The sequence below is a fragment of the Balaenoptera acutorostrata genome, chromosome 14 (genome assembly GCF_949987535.1).
Source record: "Balaenoptera acutorostrata chromosome 14, mBalAcu1.1, whole genome shotgun sequence".
NCBI classification, from domain to species: domain Eukaryota; kingdom Metazoa; phylum Chordata; class Mammalia; order Artiodactyla; family Balaenopteridae; genus Balaenoptera; species Balaenoptera acutorostrata.
This window is the reverse complement of record NC_080077.1, coordinates 33,815,930-33,836,959: the sequence shown is the minus strand read 5'-3', so window position 1 is coordinate 33,836,959 and position 21,030 is coordinate 33,815,930. Positions and strand designations below refer to the sequence as shown.

At 35.6% G+C, this 21,030-nt stretch overlaps 1 protein-coding gene across 1 annotated transcript in view; it reads left to right on the top strand.

Annotated features, from left to right (window-relative positions):
* Window positions 1-21,030, top strand: part of LAMA2 (laminin subunit alpha 2) — a 646,015-nt gene that overhangs the window by 583,481 nt on the left and 41,504 nt on the right. Inside the window, exons 48-53 of the mRNA XM_007190832.3 lie at window positions 1,510-1,669; window positions 4,641-4,765; window positions 9,089-9,251; window positions 9,932-10,076; window positions 16,725-16,863; window positions 18,929-18,940. Of these exons, the coding sequence (XP_007190894.2) occupies window positions 1,510-1,669; window positions 4,641-4,765; window positions 9,089-9,251; window positions 9,932-10,076; window positions 16,725-16,863; window positions 18,929-18,940 (744 nt within the window). The remainder of the gene's footprint in view (window positions 1-1,509; window positions 1,670-4,640; window positions 4,766-9,088; window positions 9,252-9,931; window positions 10,077-16,724; window positions 16,864-18,928; window positions 18,941-21,030) is intronic.

The window sequence follows — 21,030 nt, the reverse complement described above, 5'->3', positions numbered from 1 at the left end:
TTCTAGTCTACACAGCAGTCTTGGCTACAGGTGGGTGCAGTATCTAAATGCTGACATGAATATAAAATATGTCAGGTCCACACTACTTGTGGGAGGGAATAGGAAATTAATTCTATCCTTGATGCTTTAATTTAATTAACTTCTAACAGTGTACAGATTACTTGTAGAATCCATTCTTGTCTTCAATACTTCCTCTTCATTTTCTCCCCTTCTTTTTCTAATTCCCAACTACCTACTACACACAAAGCAGCTAACAGTCAAGAGGTTTTGTTAAAGGCCAAGGGAAGGTAATCAGAGATGGGTAAAGAAGACTTGAAGATCTGGTGATTGTTGAATCTAGGTGATAGATACATAGAGTTTCATTCTATGTGTGTATATGTTTAATTTGTTCACAATTAAAAGTTTAAAAGAAACTTAATGAAAAGAAATATCTTCAATTCCTTTTTAAGATCTTAAATAAAAGTGTGTGTGTGTGTGTGTGTGTGTGTGTGAGGGAGAGAGAGGAGAGAGCAACAGATAAAATGCTTACATGTGTGATGGTGGGGGAGGGATTAAGTACTTTATTGGGCTTAAGAATACTTTTATTTGCAAAGTACAGTTCTTCTATTAGAAGAGATGTATTCTGTTAAAGAAGAACCTTATTTGATAAATTCATTCTATTGTTTCTACATATTTCAGTTAATACTGCACCCTCAAAGATAAAAAGATTACCAAAATGAGACAGTAGGGAGAGAAATATGACAAAGTTTTGTTATGACTGCTTGTCTCAGGAAAAAGATCAGATTTTCATGTTTAACAACTCATGGGAACCAATCACTTAAAAAAAGAAAATGAAATACAATAATAGTAGCTTCCAAAAGTCTATTAATTGAATCTAAATGTGAAGTTCTTCTGTGCAATTTGTATACACAACTCTGTAGCCTGGATGTTATAGTGTACACATTAAGATGGTATGCCAAACAATAAATACTGCATGATTCCAGGAAGACTACTTCAGCAAATTTGGATCCAAGATATAATCAGGGATTTTAGGAGAAATTATGCAGCTTATAATGCAGAAGGGTGGCTTATTTGGGGTTCACTTGCTGAATTAAATTAGACAAAATGCTGAATGAAGTAATATAAACTTGTTTAAATAGTCCATGTAGGTAAATAGCACATTGTTTTGTAAAGCAAGAGGAAAAAGACTTTCCATTTAACCAATAGCAATCCCATCAGCTAATTGTTGCTGTGTCATTTCCTATCACTGGACACATTCAGAATCAGGGTAGATTGCTTAGTGGTCCTGGTTGAATCTGATGGTAAACGTATAGCAGAGAGCAGATTCTGGGTTTTGATTTGCAGTTTAATGAATCTGGAATGTTTGAAGCTAAACACCCAGCTGTCTCTTAAATATTCCAAAACAAATCTCTGCATTTTATATCTTTTAAATCTGAAGTGACCAGAAATGTGATACATACTTCATTTTCTGTATTTTCTTTCATTTCATTTCAACACGTACCCTGGAAGAACTGGGAGAAATGGAACAATTTCCGTGAGAGCTCTGGATGGACCCAAAGCCAGCATTATGCCCAGTACATACCATTCAGCGTCACCTCCAGGGTACACTATTCTAGATGTGGACGCAAACGCAATGCTGTTTGTTGGTGGCTTGACTGGGCAGTTGAAGGTAATGTGTTCTTCCCCATCCTGTTTATTTAATATCTGCAGACAATTCCTGGCATGATGACTTTGGGCAAAGACATGATAAAGCGCTGCAAAAACTTGACCACTTTTTACTTAATTTGTTTTTATGAAAACATGAATATATTTTAAGAATTTTCTTCCTTGAATATCCAATCTGGAAGCACAGTCTTTTTAAACCTATGTGTATTTACTTAAACAGTTGTTGTTTTGCCCTAATCTGTGGCATCAATTTTTTGATATTTTAGTTGCCTCAAGAGCAAAGTGTTTTTTAAAGATACCTCATTTTCTGAATCAATTTATGATTTATTGATATAAAGTGCTATAAAGTTCAAACTCACATCTAATTAAAAGATTTATGAATACCTTGGGAAATATCACAGGAGCCATAAGCCTTCAGATCATGATCTGATTTTTAAAGTTTTCAAGTTGCTCTTCTCATTCTTATCGAGTAATGCACTTAATATTCATAATTGCTTTGTGACAGGTCCTTGTGCATTTCAGATTGCAAAGTGCCTGCATTTTAAAGAAGCTCATGTTGATTAAATGGAGTTAGGTGTTGGAAAACGACCTGTGGGTGAGATGTAAGAGCACAACCAAATACAATGCGTAATCCTGGGCTTGGCAGAATCATCCTGGGATGAGATTAGTCAGAAAATGTGAAAAGCCAGGGTGACCCCAAATTTATGAGAACTCAACCTTCATATAGAGTGAGGTTGTTTTATTTGCTCTGTGTATGAGATGTGACTCTAAAGTATTGGAATGGATTCCACAGCTACACACTAAAATCATCCTCATTTCTTACAGCTGCATATAAATATATATGGTACATAGTAATATATAGTCATATTGCCAACATTCTCTCCTCCTCAGAAAGATAAATATAGGGATAGCACCGAGTAATACAAAAAAACATGAATTTTGAAATTAAATCCAGGTTGAATTCCCTGCTCTATCACTTACTAAAATATGACCTTAGGCAAGTCACTAACCTCTTGGGCTTCAGTTTCCTTAACTAGAAAGGGAGATAAAAATATCTACTTTGCTTGCATATTGTAGGATACAATAATAAACTTTTATAACATTTATATAACCCTTACTATTTGCTAAGTAATGTTCTAAGTAATTTACATGAATTAACAATTTTCATAACAACCCCAAAATGTAGATAATATCCTCCTCATTTTATAGTTAAGGAATCTAAGTAAGAGAGAAGTTAAATGATTCACCCAAGATCCCATAGCCATCAGTGGTGGAACTGGGACTTGAACACTCGTTACCAGGCACAAGAATCTCTACTCTTAATCACCACCCTTTACTACCTCAATGAATAGTGAGATTACATACCTAAGATATGGTAGTCACACCTTAAATTGCACCTTAAATAATTCTTCTTATTATTCAGATGTCACTAGACATAAAGAAACTTATTTATGCCAGTCTGAGGGGGGAAAAAAACACAAGCAAATGAAATCTGTAGAAAATCTTCATCATTTTGACCAAGAGTTTCAAGGCTTCTGCCATACCAGAATATGAACCAAAAAACTGAAAACAAGTAATTAAATCAACATGCTAATGAAAATTCAAAGGAGCAGGAAAATATCCCAAGTATAGTTTTTATGATACAAGAAGGAAAAGCAAAAAGCAAGTACAATTCACAAGTAGGATAATCAACCTCTGGAAAATTAAGAGAAGCTTCCACAGATGACAGAGAATTCCAAGGACTGCTTCTGACTTGTATATGTCAGTGTCTGACAACATTCCTTCTCCATGGCAGTGCCCCACTTGATCGTAATGGTAGGAAGATGTATGTGTTGATGAGTTTAACCTAAAATTATAACTACAAATGTTTAACTACTCAGTGACTATCTTCTATTTTTTCTAAAATCCAAGCATATCAATTCACTTTTTCCTTCCATGTTATTCAGATAAATGTGGATTCGCTTTGGCAAAGTGCTTCTAAAGTTGTAGAATTGTAATATATTGATGCTAAAAGGAACAGTTGTTTAAATTATAGCAAGGTTCTCTAGAGTGGATCAGATCATTCCCCTCCTTCTTGACTGCTAAATACCTAGAATTGACATGTACACACTGCTATATTTAAAATAGATAACCAACAAGGACCTACTGTATAACACAGGGAACGCTGCTCAATATTCTGTAATAACCTAAATGGGAAAAAATTTGAAAAGGAATAAATGTATATGTATAACTGAATCACTTTGCTGTACACCTGAAACTAACACAACATTGTTAATCAACTATGCTCCAATATAAAATAAAAATTTATAAAAGACCTTTCCTTTTGAGAATGACACCAGAGTTGTCATTCAACAAATATTTGTTGTGCCCCTATTAGATGCTGGGCTCTGTGCTGTATATGCCCGCAAACAACAACAACAGGGTCCCTTCTCTTACAAATTTACTCTGTCCCTTCATTCTCCTGCCCTAGAAACCTACTTGGGTGTAAAAGGAAATGAAAAATTGGGGACAGCAGTATCATAGGGTAATCAATATGCAAGCTTTTTTCCCCTTTGTGTAGTCAGTATGTACCCTTTCTCGTAAATCTCCTTAGTGGATAGGAGCACTTACTTTTATTAAACACCTTCTCTGTGCCAGGCACTGAATGTGGTACCATAAATAAATTCTCTTAGTTAATTCTCCTAATAATCTCATGTTATGGACCAATAAAAAAAATAGAATCTCAGAATAAGCAGTTTACCTAAGGTTGGAAGCTTGGAGTGTTTATTTACTAATGGTGATAAACTGGTAAAGCACAGAATAACCAGGATCCATGAGGATATTATATGGTTAAAAGATGGATACGTACACAACCAAGACTTTCACAAAGAGTGGATAAAAACTACTCCAGATCCTGCTGTTCATATAATAACTCTCATGGGTACTCAATTTTTTTGTGAAATTCTAAATTCTAACAAATATGTTTCTCTCTTCAGAAGGCTGATGCTGTACGTGTGATTACATTCACTGGCTGTATGGGAGAAGCATACTTTGACAGCAAACCTATAGGGTTGTGGAATTTCCGAGAAATAGAAGGTGACTGCAAAGGATGTACCGTCAGGTTAGTTGAGAGGAGGACTCTTCCAAGGTCTATCTGGCTTGTGTATCACAAAAGCTTTAATTTTATTGCGCAGTGTTCTATTATCATGTAGATGATATACAACAAGTTTGAAGTGATTGTGTTCAGAGGTGGATTTACCAGGAAGCTAAGAAACTTTAAGTCCCCTCCCTCACTTGTGTAGGCACTTTCCAAGGATTTGGGAAGTATCCTAGTACTTTGACATGGTCATATGTTTTTGTAAAATTTGCAAAGGTAAGATATTCTAGCCTCAATCAGTTAAGACTACTATCTCCTTCCACTCCAGCTTACCTTCATGTTCAGGAGGTGTTGCGTGTCTGTGGCTATTCTGTAGTCATCATTTATTTTTACTTAAGGAAAGGTCTCCCTAAACTGATTAAGCTTCAGGCCTCTCAGAGCCTGGATTCACTCTGCTTGTGTTTACAACAAAATATAGAACGATACTGCAGGTTTTATCTCCTACAGGATTTTTCAAATGACACATAGCATCATGTAAGAGTTTCAAGTGGAAACCCATGGGACTTGAAGATTCTGCTTAAGAAGCAGAGGTCAAGATAAGCCAGGAGAAAGTTTCATAATAAACATCATTAATTATAAGATAGAGGTTAGAATGTTGGATTTCAAAAATATTTAAAAAGCATATAAAGCATATATAAATATTCTTATATAAACCTGAATAGAGGATGTAAAACAATTAAGAAGAAATAGAGGATTTCTCTGCATAAAAAACTTAAAGCCCACTGATCATCTGAGCCTACAACAATTTTAATTTTACTTAGTTAAAGCCATAAAATTTAAATACCTGGAAGCTTAATATATATACATAGTAACTCTAACATCATTAAGTGCTAAGGAGTTTATATTTTTTATTTCCAGTATAAAGGGAACATGTACGTTGTTAGGACCTAAATTCTCCATTAATGTAGCAAAGTATACTTCACATTTTCTTCTCAACATCTCTAGAGTTTTATAGAAGAAAGTAGCCCAAAAATATTCCCTCTCCAAAAGTTTTAACTTTCATCTTTCTACTTTTTTTGGTCATCATGGACTTTTCAGTATGGCATTGAGGACAGTTTGAAAGCCTGATCCATTCATAGTTTAAAGTGGTTTTGTTAATAATCTTCCGTAACATCTAATATAGAATGTTGTCTGTAAAATTCTTTCAATACAAGGACAATGAGGTCTACATTAATATTCTGCTACTCACAAATCAACACCAACTTTTCCGTAAACATTTCTTTGGTAAATTTCTAAGTAGGCTTTTCCAAAGCTTATTATCAAACAAACGTCTAAAGCATTTAAATGTCCTTTCAGCAGTGCATATTATGTGTTAAGACTGTAGCATCACTAATTATCAATTCTGCAAAGATCTTAGGCCTTCATTATATAAAGTATTATATGAATTAATATAATTATAATAGGCTAAAGTTCTACATTTACTGAAATAATTCCTTATTTTTTAAATTCCTAATATACCTTTTTGAATTATACTAATATTTTGATCAAGAATGTTACGTTTTTGTGAGTGCTCTGATTACAAAGTCACATAAGTTTTGAGTGGCTTGCCCTAACCCTATTTTTCCATAAGCCTTGGTAATTTTAGGAAAAATATTTTAGAACTCCTGGTTTTCTTTTCAGGAGAACATATAACACATTTTAACATAAAATTAATGGTTGCACTTTTAGAGCAGAAATGATAAAATGGGGGAGATGAAATAGACAAGGCTACAAGACATAGACTAAGAACATTTTGTAGAAGATCTTGGAATGTCAGTTTTAGAAATTTGCATTTATTCAGTAGTCAGTAGAAAGGATATAATTTTTGTAATGTTTTAGAAAGGATTATCTGTCAGGGCTGTAAAAAAGGTGTATCTTATTTTTCTTAAACTTCTGAAAAATCACATTAAGATTAAAATAGGGGAAAAAAACTGCTACTCGTAAAATGTATTTAGCTGAACACTGAAACAATGATGAAATATTAATATACTAAACTTCCATATTCATCTAGTTCTGTGGTTAACAAGTTTTACATGGAAGAGCATGGCTGTCCCAAATAGCAGAATTAATCTTTACTAACTTGACCAGAAATCCAGGTTCAAAAGAGAAACAAAAGGCAAGTTAAGAAGCTTAGCATTTATTAATTAGAAAAGAATAGTCACTCTTCCTGGTAAATGTATTGAAAATGAATAGGAAAACTCTAATATAATGTTAGATGTTGAAAGATTGAGTCTATACCTGGAAAGATTCATTTTTTCCCCCACCTCAAAGTCAACAATTTGAAGCCAGATTTACCAGTTTTGGCTAATGAATTAAATGAAGTAGGCTGATTTACATCTGTATGTTTTGCTATTCCTGTACAAAACTCTTGCTCACAGATTTGCCTGTTGCTTGAATAGAAGAAGCTCTTATAGGGTTGGAGTAGGAATAAGCCTTAGAAATCGTTCATTGATCTAACCCTTTCGTCTCAGAGTGGAGACACTGAAACCTGAGGTGTTAAAGTGACTTCTGAGATTCCACGTCAGACTCCAGGGTACCTGCCATCTACTCTGCTATTTTTTCCATTGTGTGTTGAGGAAATTAATAGATTAAGGGCATAAGAACACCAGGATACAAATATCCCAGGGTTTCCGTACAAGGAAAATAAAATGTGATATATATTTTTTTATTCCAGTGCCTATCCTGACATTATATATGAAGTATTGTGTTTTTTTCTCTTCAAGTTGTGAGTAACAATGCACTGGGCCAAAGCACTTGGGAAAGTGTCAGTGGTGACTCCCGCACCCTATTGTCACTGGTAGCATGGCAGTATATAATGCAAAATCCTAGGATTTGAGAACCTCATGGAGCTTCCCCTTAGTAGATGCTACATTACATTTTCTTATCTCAAATGTGGTGCTCTAGATTTTAATGGATTTGTTATAATGATGAAGGAAGGCCAAAATTATTCAGCTGATTTATCACATAAATTATATTGTTAATAGGCTGATTTAGTCCCTCAAACTTTCAGTGAACACTTTTCATGAATATTGAAAAAGCATCTTTTAAGTGTACATTAGAAAAAATATATATATGGCATCATCTGATCTTATACCTATTTAGATATATCTTAAATTTACAAAAACCTGACTGTGAAATGCATAGTTAAGACTCTTCCCTTCCTTTTGTCTTCAGTTTTATTTCTCCTTTTCCAGAAACAGAGAGAAAGCCAACTTGTCTAAAATGTGTAACAGTTCCTCCTCCTCGAGGCCATTAATGTTTATACCCTATTATTTTTCTCATTAGCCAAGATTGCATACAAATACTATTCTAATCTCTTGTTATTTTATGAGATTACTATAATATTTCTCATATCTCCTCTCTTTTCTCAAGTGAATACAACACTCCAATTTCACAGATTCAAATATAAGCTAATACGCAGATATTTAAAGATTAAAAATATCTCCACAATCAAAACTTACTCTGTTAACATCAATTAGATAAGATAGATAGATGATAACTTTTCATTTGAAAAAAATCTTTTTAAATGTTATATTTATAAGACTTATCTTAGATATTCATTAATTATTCAACCAATATTGATTGAACATATATTCTCTGTGAGGCAATTTGCTTTACTAATATTCCTTTCATTCCACAAATATCTACCAGATTCTGCTATTAGCCAAGTACCACACTAGATGCTGAGTTTGTGCCTGGCATGGAGGCTGGCCCATAATCTCTACTTGGTTTCATAGAGCTTACATCCTGATGAAGAAGACAGATCAACAAACACACATAGTTAGAGGAACCCTTCATTATCTGAATCTAATCTGTCCCAGAAAAACCTACTGCATAGCAAGAGTTCAGAGATAGAAGCCTATATCCTGGTATGGCATTTTTTTTTCTTACAACTTTAAATTAGTACCTTTCAACCACCTTCACTCTTCAGCCAACCCCTACTCCCTATTATGTTATGTATTTGGGAAATATAATAATGCATTCTCAGCCCATTCCAAAATCCCACTAGTTCACACCACTAAAATACACTTAAACACTAATATAACTAGCCACCAAGCACTTCAGCAAAAGCATTTAAATCATCAATGACCTAGTTATTGAACACCTAATGAAGTCAGGTGAGAGATGGTGGTTACTTGGTCTGATGGTGGCAGTGGAGCTGGAGAGAAGGGGAAGGATGGAATATATATCTGGGATGGTTTCTGCCCTACAACAGCCTACAGTCCAGTCTCAGAAGACAGTGTGATGTATTGAATACTGATGGACCAAGTAGACACCGTCTGATTCATGTGAAATGTCTCTCTTCAGTCCGCAGGTAGAAGATAGTGAGGGGACTATTCAGTTTGATGGAGAAGGCTATGCATTAGTCAGCCGCCCCATTCGTTGGTACCCCAACATCTCTACTGTCATGTTCAAGTTCAGGACATTTTCTTCAAATGCTCTCCTGATGTACCTTGCCACACGAGACCTGGTAAAGATTTGCACAGCTGATCTTTCATGGCTGAAAATATGTTTGCTTCTTTTTTGTAAGGTTCCAATGCAGTTATCAGTTTTGTTGAATTATCAGTTATCGTTGAAAGGAGTCTGGGATGGCTGTGTAATAGCCAAGAGTGGTGCATAGTGTTTATATATTTCCATCAGTAACTTTAATTACAGATACAATTTAATTTTTATTTATTTTCAGTATAATTCCCTTATAATCCTTTAAGAGAAGCACCCAGTAAAGAGTCCCCCGGTATGGAAACATGCAGCAGAAAAACTACTTCCTTAGTCTTCTTCTAGAGACCTAAATCAAAAGGTGGTTCTAAATAGCCACATTATTTTTTTCCAGGTCAATATTTCTTAGTAAATTCTTTCAGGAAATGTACTTTTTATTTTGCTTAATATGTTTTCAAAGAAACCCACTTTTACTCCTGTTATAAAAGGATACATCCTAGTAATTTGGTTGTGACCATTTGCACCATAATATCACACCCACAAACATTCACAAAATAGTAACACCAATTCTGTATCCAAAAATGGATTTCAATTACAGATCAACACATTCAGTAATTTAGCCATAAAGCCCTATTATAAACTCCACAAAGAAAATGAATACCCATATATTTCTCTGTGTATCTAATCACTGGTGTATTTTTACTCTATTAATAGAAAGATTTCATGAGTGTAGAGCTCACTGATGGGCACATAAAAGTCAGCTATGATCTGGGTTCAGGAATGGCTTCCGTTGTCAGCAATCAAAACCATAATGATGGGAAATGGAAATCATTCACCTTGTCAAGAATTCAAAAACAAGGTGAGTTTCTATAGTAATAATGCACTCAGAGCCTTAATCATGCTATCCAAAGCTCCCACGTACCTAATCATGAGGAAGACCCTGTCTGTTATTTTAGGTACTCACAAATTCTGTGAAAAATTGATACAGTCATTTCTTTGGCTTAGCTTATAGGTGGTTTGGGTTAGACATGACTGATTGAAGAGCCAAATGGTTCTCTGTCATTTTCTTTTGAAACTGAGAGCTTAATTTGAAAGCATAAAACTGTCTTACAACTTGTAAAATTATATCCTGTAGTAGATTTGAAAACCTTGTGTGCTTTCCTTTTCTTCCCGCTTTGCCAAGATGTTGCCTTTAGAGTGGCCCACAGGTAGAATTTGTAGGGGTGATAGAGCACAGCTACCAGTTCTTTACTTTTTGAAAATGCCAAAAATTTGTATGTGTGCAAGTTAATAATTAATAATAATGTAACATTTTTATGATTCCAGGACATTTTCAAAACACTTTCACAAACATTATTTCATTTGCTCATGAAGCAGGTATTTTGTTCTGGTTTACAGAAAGGAAAGTGTAGACTCCAACTTATATGTGGTCCCAGACATATATACATAAGATCTCACAACCAAGACAGAAATCCAAGCCTATTAGGTCTCTGTGGGCTGTTATTTTTATCTTAGTATAATTCCGCTAATTCTATGTACTATGGCATTACCAATATCTGCAAATGAAACTTAGATTCTTCTGTTTATATAATTAGACTTAATTCATTTTGAACATGCCAGTGTGACATTTCATGAAAATTTAGGTATAACTTTGCACCATCTTTCATTCCTGCACTTAACAAATATCTGCCAAGAACCAAGTAAATACTCTGCAAGAACTAAGTGAAGTCTATGATAAGTCCTTGTCTTTATGGAACTTGCAGTCTAATGGGGGAGATAGACAACTCAATCAACGGTTAGAGAGCAGAAATCTAATTGCCATGTAGAGATCTGTATAGCAGGCTAGGAATCTCAGAAGAGAGAAACGTCAAAGTCAAACCCAGAGGTCAGCCCCCAAGGGAGCGCCCTGAGGCATGAACAGGAGCTGAGGAGTACTCTGGGTGAAAAGCCCCTTTGGGCAATTCAAAGAGGTGAACTTTGTATGAAAGCCTCAAGGCCTCAGTGAGCATAATACATCATCGTACATCGTTTTCCAGCTGCTTTTCCTTGGAACAGGAAACCCTGGAGAAACTCCTCAGTTTGGACAAAAACTGGTTTTGCACTCATAAAATAAATTGGAATACTGTTGTCTGTATACATTGTTCCCAAGTAAGTCACATTTGTGTGTTAGAGGCTTGGCACAGTAGTTAAGAAGAATGTTTAACTCTGTTTGATCGAACACTTCCCAAACTTCTTTGATCACCAAAATCCTTCCATGCCATACTAGCATTTGGCTGAACACACTTTGGGAAATGCTTCAGGAACTACAGGTCAATCCATAGGCTAACAGGATGAATGTTGGCAGAAAATTATCAGATGAAGCTGGAGAGAATACAGAGTCAGTTTATAAAGGGCCTTATGAGCTAAACTAATGAGTTTCAACTCTTCCTGAAATCATTAGGAAACTACTAAGAGTTTTAATCAAGAATGTGACACCATCAGATTTGTGTTTTAGTGAAGTTTCTTTAGCAGCAACCTGGAGGGTAGATGGTGACAATTTCAGATGCTCCTGCAGTCTGCAGGAAAACCAGGGGAGGAGCAAGGAGAAGGGAACCATGAGAATGGATAGGAAAGAATGGAGTTGAAAGATATTAAGCATTTTAAAATTGAGGAGCTTTATGATATGCTCAATGCAGAGAGTAAGATTTTTTTAAAAAGGAGATCAAAAATGATTCCTTTTTTTTCCTTAAAATAACAAAGAATATGTCAGTGCCATTTATCAAGCTATTGGATACAGGAAAAATGCAGCATACTTTTTTAGAAACCATGCTGAGTTCTATTTTGGACATGCTGTATTAAAGGTACTCTTAGTATCCTTAGCAACCTAGGGAAGCTGTGTAATTGACAGGCAATTAGTTATGCGTATCTGAGGATTAGCAGAGTTGTGGGGCAGAGATGGATAGCTACAAAGCATCCTCATGTTTTAAATCATTGTACCTTAATAGAGATGAGAAAAACAAAACAGTCATATCTAGAATAAGGTGATCCAAAGCCCTTGAGCAAACAGCAATATTGAAGCAGTATAGTAAAGGAAGAGCCCACAAAGGGAGCTATAAGGAAATAATCAGAGAAAGGAGAAATAAGAAATGTAAATTTTCAGATTAAACTGGAAGCAGGGTGACCAATCAGGTACAATAGTAGTTCAGACAGATGAATGATGGCTTGAAATAAGAGTTGCAGTGGGATTTGACAGTAAGGAAATGCAAAATGAATCCACAATGTGGTACCACTATACAGTTACTAGAATGTCTAAAATTAAAAAGACTGAACAGGGCTTCCCTGGTGGCGCAGTGGTTGAGAGTCTGCCTGCCAATGCAGGGGACACGGGTTCGAGCCCTGGTCCGGGAAGATCCCACATGCCGCGGAGCAACTACGCCCGTGAGCCACAACTACTTAGCCTGCGCGTCTGGAGCCTGTGCTCCGCAACAAGAGAGGCCGCGATAGTGAGAGGCCCGCGCACCGCTATGAAGAGTGGCCCCCGCTCGCTGCAACTAGAGAAAACCCTCGCACAGAAATGAAGACCCAACACAGCCAAAAATAAATAAATAATTAATTAATTAAAAAAAAAAAAAAAAAAAAAAAGACTGAACATACCCAGGGCTGCCAAGGATGTCAAGCAAGTGGAATTCTTATACACTGCTGACGAGGATGTAAAATGGTATAGCCACATTGGAAAACAGGTTGGCAGTTTCTTAAAAAGTTTAATATAGACCTGTCATATGAAACAACCATTCCACTCCTAAGTACTCACCTAAGATATGTGAAAGCATATATCCATACAGAGACTTGTACCAGAAGGTTCATAGCACCTTTATTTGTGATACTCAAAAAACAAAAAATAAACATCCATCAGCAGGTGAATGGATATACAAATTGTTGTACATCCACACAATGGAATAGTATTTAGTGGTTAAAAAAAATGAACTATTAATTTGCACACAAAATGGATTAATAACAAAATAATTTTTCTGAGTAAAAGAAGGCAGACAAAAAAGTGCATTTATGTGAAATTATATAGAAAACACAAACTAACATATGGTCACAGAAAGCCGATAGAGGGTATTTGTTGACTGGGTTTTGTGGGGAGGGACTGGAAGGAAGGATGACAAAGAGGCAAAAGGAAACGTTTGGGGTGACGGATGTGTTCATTTCTTGACTGTGATCATTTCATGGATATATAGACATCTCAAAACTTGTCAAATTGTACATTTTAAATATGGGCAAATTATGCTATGTCAATTTTACTTCGATAAAAGTGTTTTTTAAAAAAAAGGACAGAGGGAGTTCCCTGGTGACCTAGTGGTTAGGATTCCAGGCTTTCACTGCCGTGGCTGGGTTCGATCCCTGGTCAGGGAACTGAGATCTTTCAAGCCGTGCAGCGTAGCCAAAAATAAAATAAAAATTAAAGATTAGAAAAAATAAATTAAAAAAATTTTAAAAAGGACAGATATTAGAGTTATTTAGGAGATGAAATTAGTAGGGCTGTTGATTGGTAAGGTGTGGAAGGGTGAGGAGAAAGGATGACTCATTTAGGAGATTGGGTGGGAGTCTTAGTGCCACCAAATAAAATAAATAATACAGATCTGGGAGGAAAAAGAGAACCATTTTAATTTGGAATATCACCTGGGGAGGTATATAGTGACTCATCTGTTGAATGTGGATGTTTAGGCAAAAATCAGGTCCAGGCATATATATTTCTGAGTTGTCAACATATGGTAAGTAAATATAAACTTGAGCTACCCAGAGAGCTGAAACCTGACAAGTGGCCAAATGAAAGCACATTAGGGAACATCAACATTTCAGAAGTGTTCAAAGAAATAGGTCCTGAGGAAGGAGACTGAGAATGAGGTTGGAAAGGCAAAAGAACTTGGAGAAGTTGGCATTATGGAAGTCAAAGAAGAAAATTCTAGAAGGATGGAAATTTTAACCTCACATACTGCATAGATATGGATTAAGATAAGGATCAAAGGACCCCATTGGGTTTGGATGTAGGGAGGGCACTGTGGATTTTAGCAAGATCAGAATCCATGGAATAGTGGGATAGGAATTCGAGTAAGGCCATTGCTCCTTTTCAGATACCAGATCAGTTGCTTTATTCTCAGCTAGTTTGTAAAAGCACTGTCCCTTGAAACTCAAATACACTCCTTCAGTAGGGATTCCGCACGTTCCCTGAGAGACAGTGGAACCACAGTCACTAATAGAAGTGCTCCCTATCCCCCCAAGTGCATTGATATGGATGCAAGATTGATCATTTAGATTTTCAATGGACTAAGAGAGAGAAGACAAGAATTACCAAAGTAAAAACAATTCCTTTATAGCAACTCCTTTATAGCATTGATTACAAAATACTTGTTAAGCCCCTACTCTGTGTCTAGTATCTAATAAAACCCTTATTTCCCTGCTTACCCATAAATGATGTCTGAACTCATCAACTCTAAAATAGTATGTTAATGGCTATTCTATAAGGGAAAGAAATAGGGCAAGAAATAAAAGCAAGTGTTAGCATTCCATAGCAGAACCCACTTCATTGCTATCACTCATAAAGGATAGGGTAGAGTCCTTCCTTTAAATCAGTAAAAATATGCCATCCTCTGTCTCTGTATCGAAGCTAACACTTGGGCCAGTGAGTTTCAGTTCAATTGTGTTTCTGCTTTTTAATCAGTTTTTCTTAGAATGATTTCTAAAAATGCATATATTCACTCAGGGATAAGAAGGAAAGCTACCTCCAGTCTCTGGCTTGCCTGTGATAGAGAGAGAATCTCATTTTCACAGACACCATTAAAATACATACCAGGTCTGCAGAAAAAAAGGCTCTTTTCATGTTCCAGTCAACAGCCCTATATGAAAACTTCTTTGCTGATCTGGATAAAAAGGAATATGTATGAAAAAGTTTGGAAAACAGTTTCATAAATCTTTTTTATTTCAGCCACCAGTCTGGTCAAAAAGATATGTGTGTATGAAATTAATATGTGCTAGAAAGTAATTAATTTTTTAAATCTTAACTTGCTGAATATTTTTTTAATTGAGAACTTATTTTTGAGGTATTTTTTGTTTGTTTATTTTTACAAAATTCTGCTTTGAGGATCTGAGGTCTTAATAGGTTTAGGTATTTTATTTTGGACATTTTTTATAAGGCAATTATGTTTGGTTTTATTGAAAATACTTCTTTTGAAATGGAAGGACTACAGATTACAATGGAATTTTCAGGTTTGATAGTTCTTTTATTTTTCAAAGAACACTCTTCTAAAAGATGATGAGTTGAGAGAAAATAATAATGTTCCAAGGTCAAACAAATTTGGGAAATACTTCGTGCTCTGTGTCCCTCTTTTGGAGCATCACATTACATATTAGCATGTTGAAAGATATGGGCAGCTATAAAATTAAGACATATGTTTAATTTTGCTTAACCCAGTGATTGTCATATTTACTTGACCCAGGAACATCCAAGAAACTAGTGTTCCAAAGAATAAATATTTAGAAATGCCCTTATAATCCATTGGTTCAAGTGGCCATTTTTAGACCCTTGCTAATTCAGATCTTATATCAGGCAAAGATTTAGAGGCCAAATTTGTCATGTTAATGAACCAATGCCTCAATATGCATCAAGGATCCAAAATATATTTAGCAGTTAAAGGCTGGGCCTAGGCAAATATTATGGTGAGAAAGCACATAATTCAGAAGGAGCCTAGCTTGACTCTTAAGAATGAAGAGGGTGAAATCAATGAGATAAAGTGTTCCCATCTGCTCTCTGAACAAAGCAGTTTAAACAGAAAAGAGCCTCTCTTTTTTCCTTTTTCCTTTCTATTTCTGAATGCTTATCCTCGTCATACTGGAAGAACCTTTAGAGACCTGAGAGAAAAGCAATAAGGCATGAAGACTGTACCTCTCTCAAAACACTGAGCAGCCCCCAACTAAAATGTAATTTACAATGGATGTGGATCCCATCATCTTGCAAAACAAACATTCCCATCTCTCCACTTCTATGCACAGCCATCTCATCCACATCACTTTGTGAATGAGCTTAAACCCCAGTACTTCTGTGGATACTGAAATTTACAGAAGGAACCACAAATTCTGTATATTTCTAATTAATAATCTAATTTCTAATTAGATATTTATCTTAGCCTTAGTTAATTATCTTACTCTATTTTCTAACTATCTATATTCTGGAAAACTATGTCAGCTGGTTCTCTGCTGTCCATCTACACTTCTTTCTTTCATCTTGATTAGTTTGCCTTCACTGGTGTTCAGGCTATTATTTTCATGCTTTCTTTGTGGATCGTTTAACAATGTATTTATTGATGTTATTGTTGTTTCTGCAGTTATTAAATAGCTGTATATAGTATATGTGCTTGAGAAAGTCAATGTTAATTTGAGAATTAAAGTAAATTTATCCTGAAGGAACAGATGATATAGATGTAGTTGGTATTGCACAAATAAAAAGTGAAACTTTCTCTTTCCTTTGCAGCCAACATATCAATTGTAGATATAGATACTAACCAGGAGGAGAACATAGCAACTTCATCTCCTGGAAACAACTTCGGTCTTGATTTGAAAGCAGATGACAAAATATATTTTGGTGGTCTGCCAACACTGAGAAATTTGAGGTAATTTGGTGTATATTTAGAGCTAAGGATTAAGTTTTAATTTAATGGCCACTATGCTCACTAGAGTTGTGAAGTTTAATTACAACAGGAATGTCATAACCTTTAGTTGCAGAAAGGCCTAATCTAAAAATTCATGTTGCATGTTACAATAACACCAGGATTTAAAAACTAAAGATTAATTTGATATCTTTGTTGAAGAGATGGATGGGAATTACTGTTTCCCTTGCAGTCACCGGATGAAAAGAATTATAAAAGTTATTAAAGGTGGAAACTGGAGTTGAATGTAATTGCCTTTCTCCTTGCACATTCACTGGAGATAATGGTGCACTGACATTGCTTAGTGTTCTGAAAATTAGTCAGTGTTCCAGGGCACTGTGAGTATAACCTATTTTATGGCTAAGCAGAAGCATGATAATAGTATTGGAACTTTTCCATATGCCTGATGCTAAAGTGGTATTAGTTATTCTCGTGCCCATGTCAACATTTTTTAAAATTTCACGTATGTTTTTTAGAGAGCAGATAGGGAGATATATTTAACTCGCAGTTTAACTAGTTCAAAAAATTAATAGAAGTAACTAAAAAGTGTTAGAAAATATTTCATGTGGTATTTAATTAGTTTGCTTCTTGTTATAAAACAACTTATAAGAAATACAAGTTATAGAGTATTTGGTGCTCAATAAATGTTAATTAAATCTAATTAGAATGGGATGAATTGATTTGGCTAACCCGTAAGAGTTTACTATAAATACAGACCACCATGTTTTTAATTTTTGTTTTGTTTAGTTTGTTAGCTTTTGACGGTTGCAAAAGTCCTGTCTAGGTGTTTCTACTCTAAAAAAACACATTACGATAGGAAGGGTCTCAGAATAACTGAAAAGTATGGTGGTCAGTTATTTTCATATTTCTCAAATGAGCAGTGGAAATTCAGTCTCATTTTATGATAGTGAGTATGCAGACTGAGGTTTGCTCCTCTCTGTATCTAAACTCGTAAACCAGGCACCTGTCCAGTTACCAGTCTATCAAGGGTATAAGTTGATAAGCTTTAATGGTGCAGATAAACTGGCTCTGCATTCGCCTACATGATATTGCATTTGTATTAGGAATATAGATTTAAAGTATCTGGTCAGAAAAATCATTGCAGATTAAATGTATTTGAATAGTGGCATAGTTATTACTCCAAAATCCACTTATCCATTCAACAGCTGTTTGATGATCATCTATCAATACTATGTTTCAGGTACTATTTAAATACTAGGGATCCAGCAAATTGTTCAAGGCTAAGATTTACTTTGCAAGATCACTAACTAAATTCTCTAGGAGTGAATTAAATGTAGCCAAAATAAGGCTATCCAAAGGTGGCTTCATTTATTCTTGTGATAATGTAGCTTTAATTACCATAAAGTGATTTTTAGGAACTATCTACAAAAGTGTATATGTTAACTTCATTGAGATGGGTTTATGTATTAGTTTGCAGACTACATACCTGATGAGTCTTTACTGCCAAGATATTTTTACTCTCACAGTACAGCATTTCATAATTATAATATTTCTATGGCATGGCTCATTATTTCAAAACAATCTTTAGACATATATTTGTGACTAGTCAAGGAGCCATGCATTCATAGTTAGCTGTAATTTTGCCTACAAACAGGATCTTAATATGATAAAGTGCAAAAGATGTGATGAACATGAATTATTTTTATGTATATTAAGTTCAAAGAGGCAATAAGCTCTCCTTACAGGCTACTCATGAACACTACAGCGTAGCAACACTTGTGCATTTTCCCATTTGTAAGAACGATAAATATGAGTGCTTTAAATTCAATTCCAAAATTAAAAATTTCCAAGAGAATAGTGTGGGAGATGGTCACCGTTGGACTCTATTTTCACTGTAGTCAAGGGTATATGTCTGTTTTCTTTTCTGTTGGTGTTTTATATTCCTTTCCTTTGTAGATCTCTATGAAATGCTTTCTTTTTTAAAAGATTTATGATTAAAGTCTGTTGTTTTACTAAATGAAAATGCAATTATAAGTAAATCATTTTTTTTCTCTTCCCTTTGACCTAGTATGAAAGCAAGGTAAAATTTAAATTTATGCATGCCTTCTTCAAGTGCATGGGTTGGGTAAATGTGGCTTCTTAGATAAAGCAGTGATGCAGAAGCAGAGTGACACCTATGCAGCTTCATTCACAGTACATTTCACGAACAAGTAATGCATTCTGAGATAGTTCTCATGCTGCCCGTTGCTTACAAAAATGCTGCTGCTTACCCACCATCACTGCAATTTGACTTGTTCACCAGCCGTGATGGCAAAGTCGCTCTGCTTATTTGTTCAACCGCCCACGCACAGCGCCGCCAGGTGCACACATGCAGCAGCACACGCTAAGGGCAGCTGGCCAGGTTTATGGGTGAAATCTAGTTCTGGGGAACAAACTGGTCTCTTGGGTTGAACCTCAGACTCTGGTCTCCCAGGTACCGTACTGTCTGCCCAACAAGCAACCTGTGCTCCCAAATGCGTACTACCGCCTGGTTGCTTTTTGCAAGGCTGCAAATATGCAAGCGTTAACATGGCCCTTGCACCTCTTGACAAAGCTGCTGCTTTCTTGCCATGTTTATTTAGAGTTTAGCTATGGAGTCAGTATTTCTCTGGAAATACTATATGTAAAACAAGTGTTTGCATGAATGACGAGGAAGCTTGCAGACAGTCATCCTAGCTTCTCAGGAGCATTTCAGTTCCTATTTGTAGGCAGGAGGTTTTAGCGTGGAAGTTGTAAGCAGCAGGCCTCTGTAAGTGGCTGATCAAACTCTGGCTAGAGCTACAGCTGAGTGTTTTGGTATTTCAAAACCTAATGGTGCCAAATTTCCCGAAAGGACATAATGAAGCTGAGCTGATACAAGAAATTTTTAAAGCAAAGGCTAGACTTTTAATACCAGAAACTAGACTATATAGAAATGAAAGTGTGAAAAAAACAATCCAAGTTGTTTAATCACGATACAGTTATAAGACCAATCAAGTGCTGTTTGCTGAGATGGCTAAAAAGCAGAGGCTGGCTTTCAGTGAAAATATATGCTAATAAAACTCTGGAATGACATTGTGTAGCTTTGTAATTTTGCCTCTGAGGCAAACAGAGGAAACAGTGGCCTGTGGTTTTCATTAGGAATCTGATCACCATATGTGATTACTTATACCCTGTGATTTTCATAATGTCGAGCTTGCTAAATCATTGTGTTTTGAAATGATTCTTTGTATTTCCCTGAAACAGTGAAGTGCATAACTTGTAGGAGTGATTTATTTTATTGATAAGACCTCTGAGAAACTTGTGATAAATCAGTCTTCCTCTAAGCGAACATGGAAGCAAATAAACACTGAGAATGAAGTTCACCCATTTCCTTCACTTTATACAAGAAGAATATAAACAAGATTCTCACTCTCTAGTTGGCATGTTTTTTGTAATGACCAGCTGACTGAACAGAAGGGGAAGACCTTTGGAACAAGTGGAAATGATCAAAGAAAATAAAACAGTCCCAGAGAGAGAGAAACAAATAGAACAAATACCCAGCATGACATAAATCACCTGATACAAACTCCCAGGGTCTGATTTGCTTTCCTACCTGTTTGTCCTCATGTCATGTGTTTTTTATTAAGACAAAAAAAGGAATCCTGCCACCATGGGACAGTGAGGAGAGAATTAATCATTATCCAAATAAATATAATATCTTGGTGTTGATTGGACAGTTTTTAGAGTTGCTTATTAGCATCAAAAAACAGTATTACTTTTTCTATTGTTGTTGACCTGCATTACTCAATATGGTAACCACTAGCCACAGTGGCTATTTAAATTTAAATTAAAGAAAATTTTTTTTAAAATGGAACTTTCCTGGTGGTCCAGTGGTTAAGACTCCATACTCCCAATGCAGGGAGCACGGGTTTGATCCTGGGTCGGGGAACTAAGATCCTGCATGCCGCACGGTGCCGCCAAAAAACTAAAAAAATAAATAAATAAAAATTCAGTTTCTCATTGCCACGAGCTACTTTTCAAGTGCCAGCAGCCATATATGGCTACTAATTACTGATTTGGACAGTGCAGAAAAGAATATTTCCATCATCACAGAAAGTTCTACTGGACAGTGCTGCTATAGATGAAAAAGGTGTCATCACCATTAACATC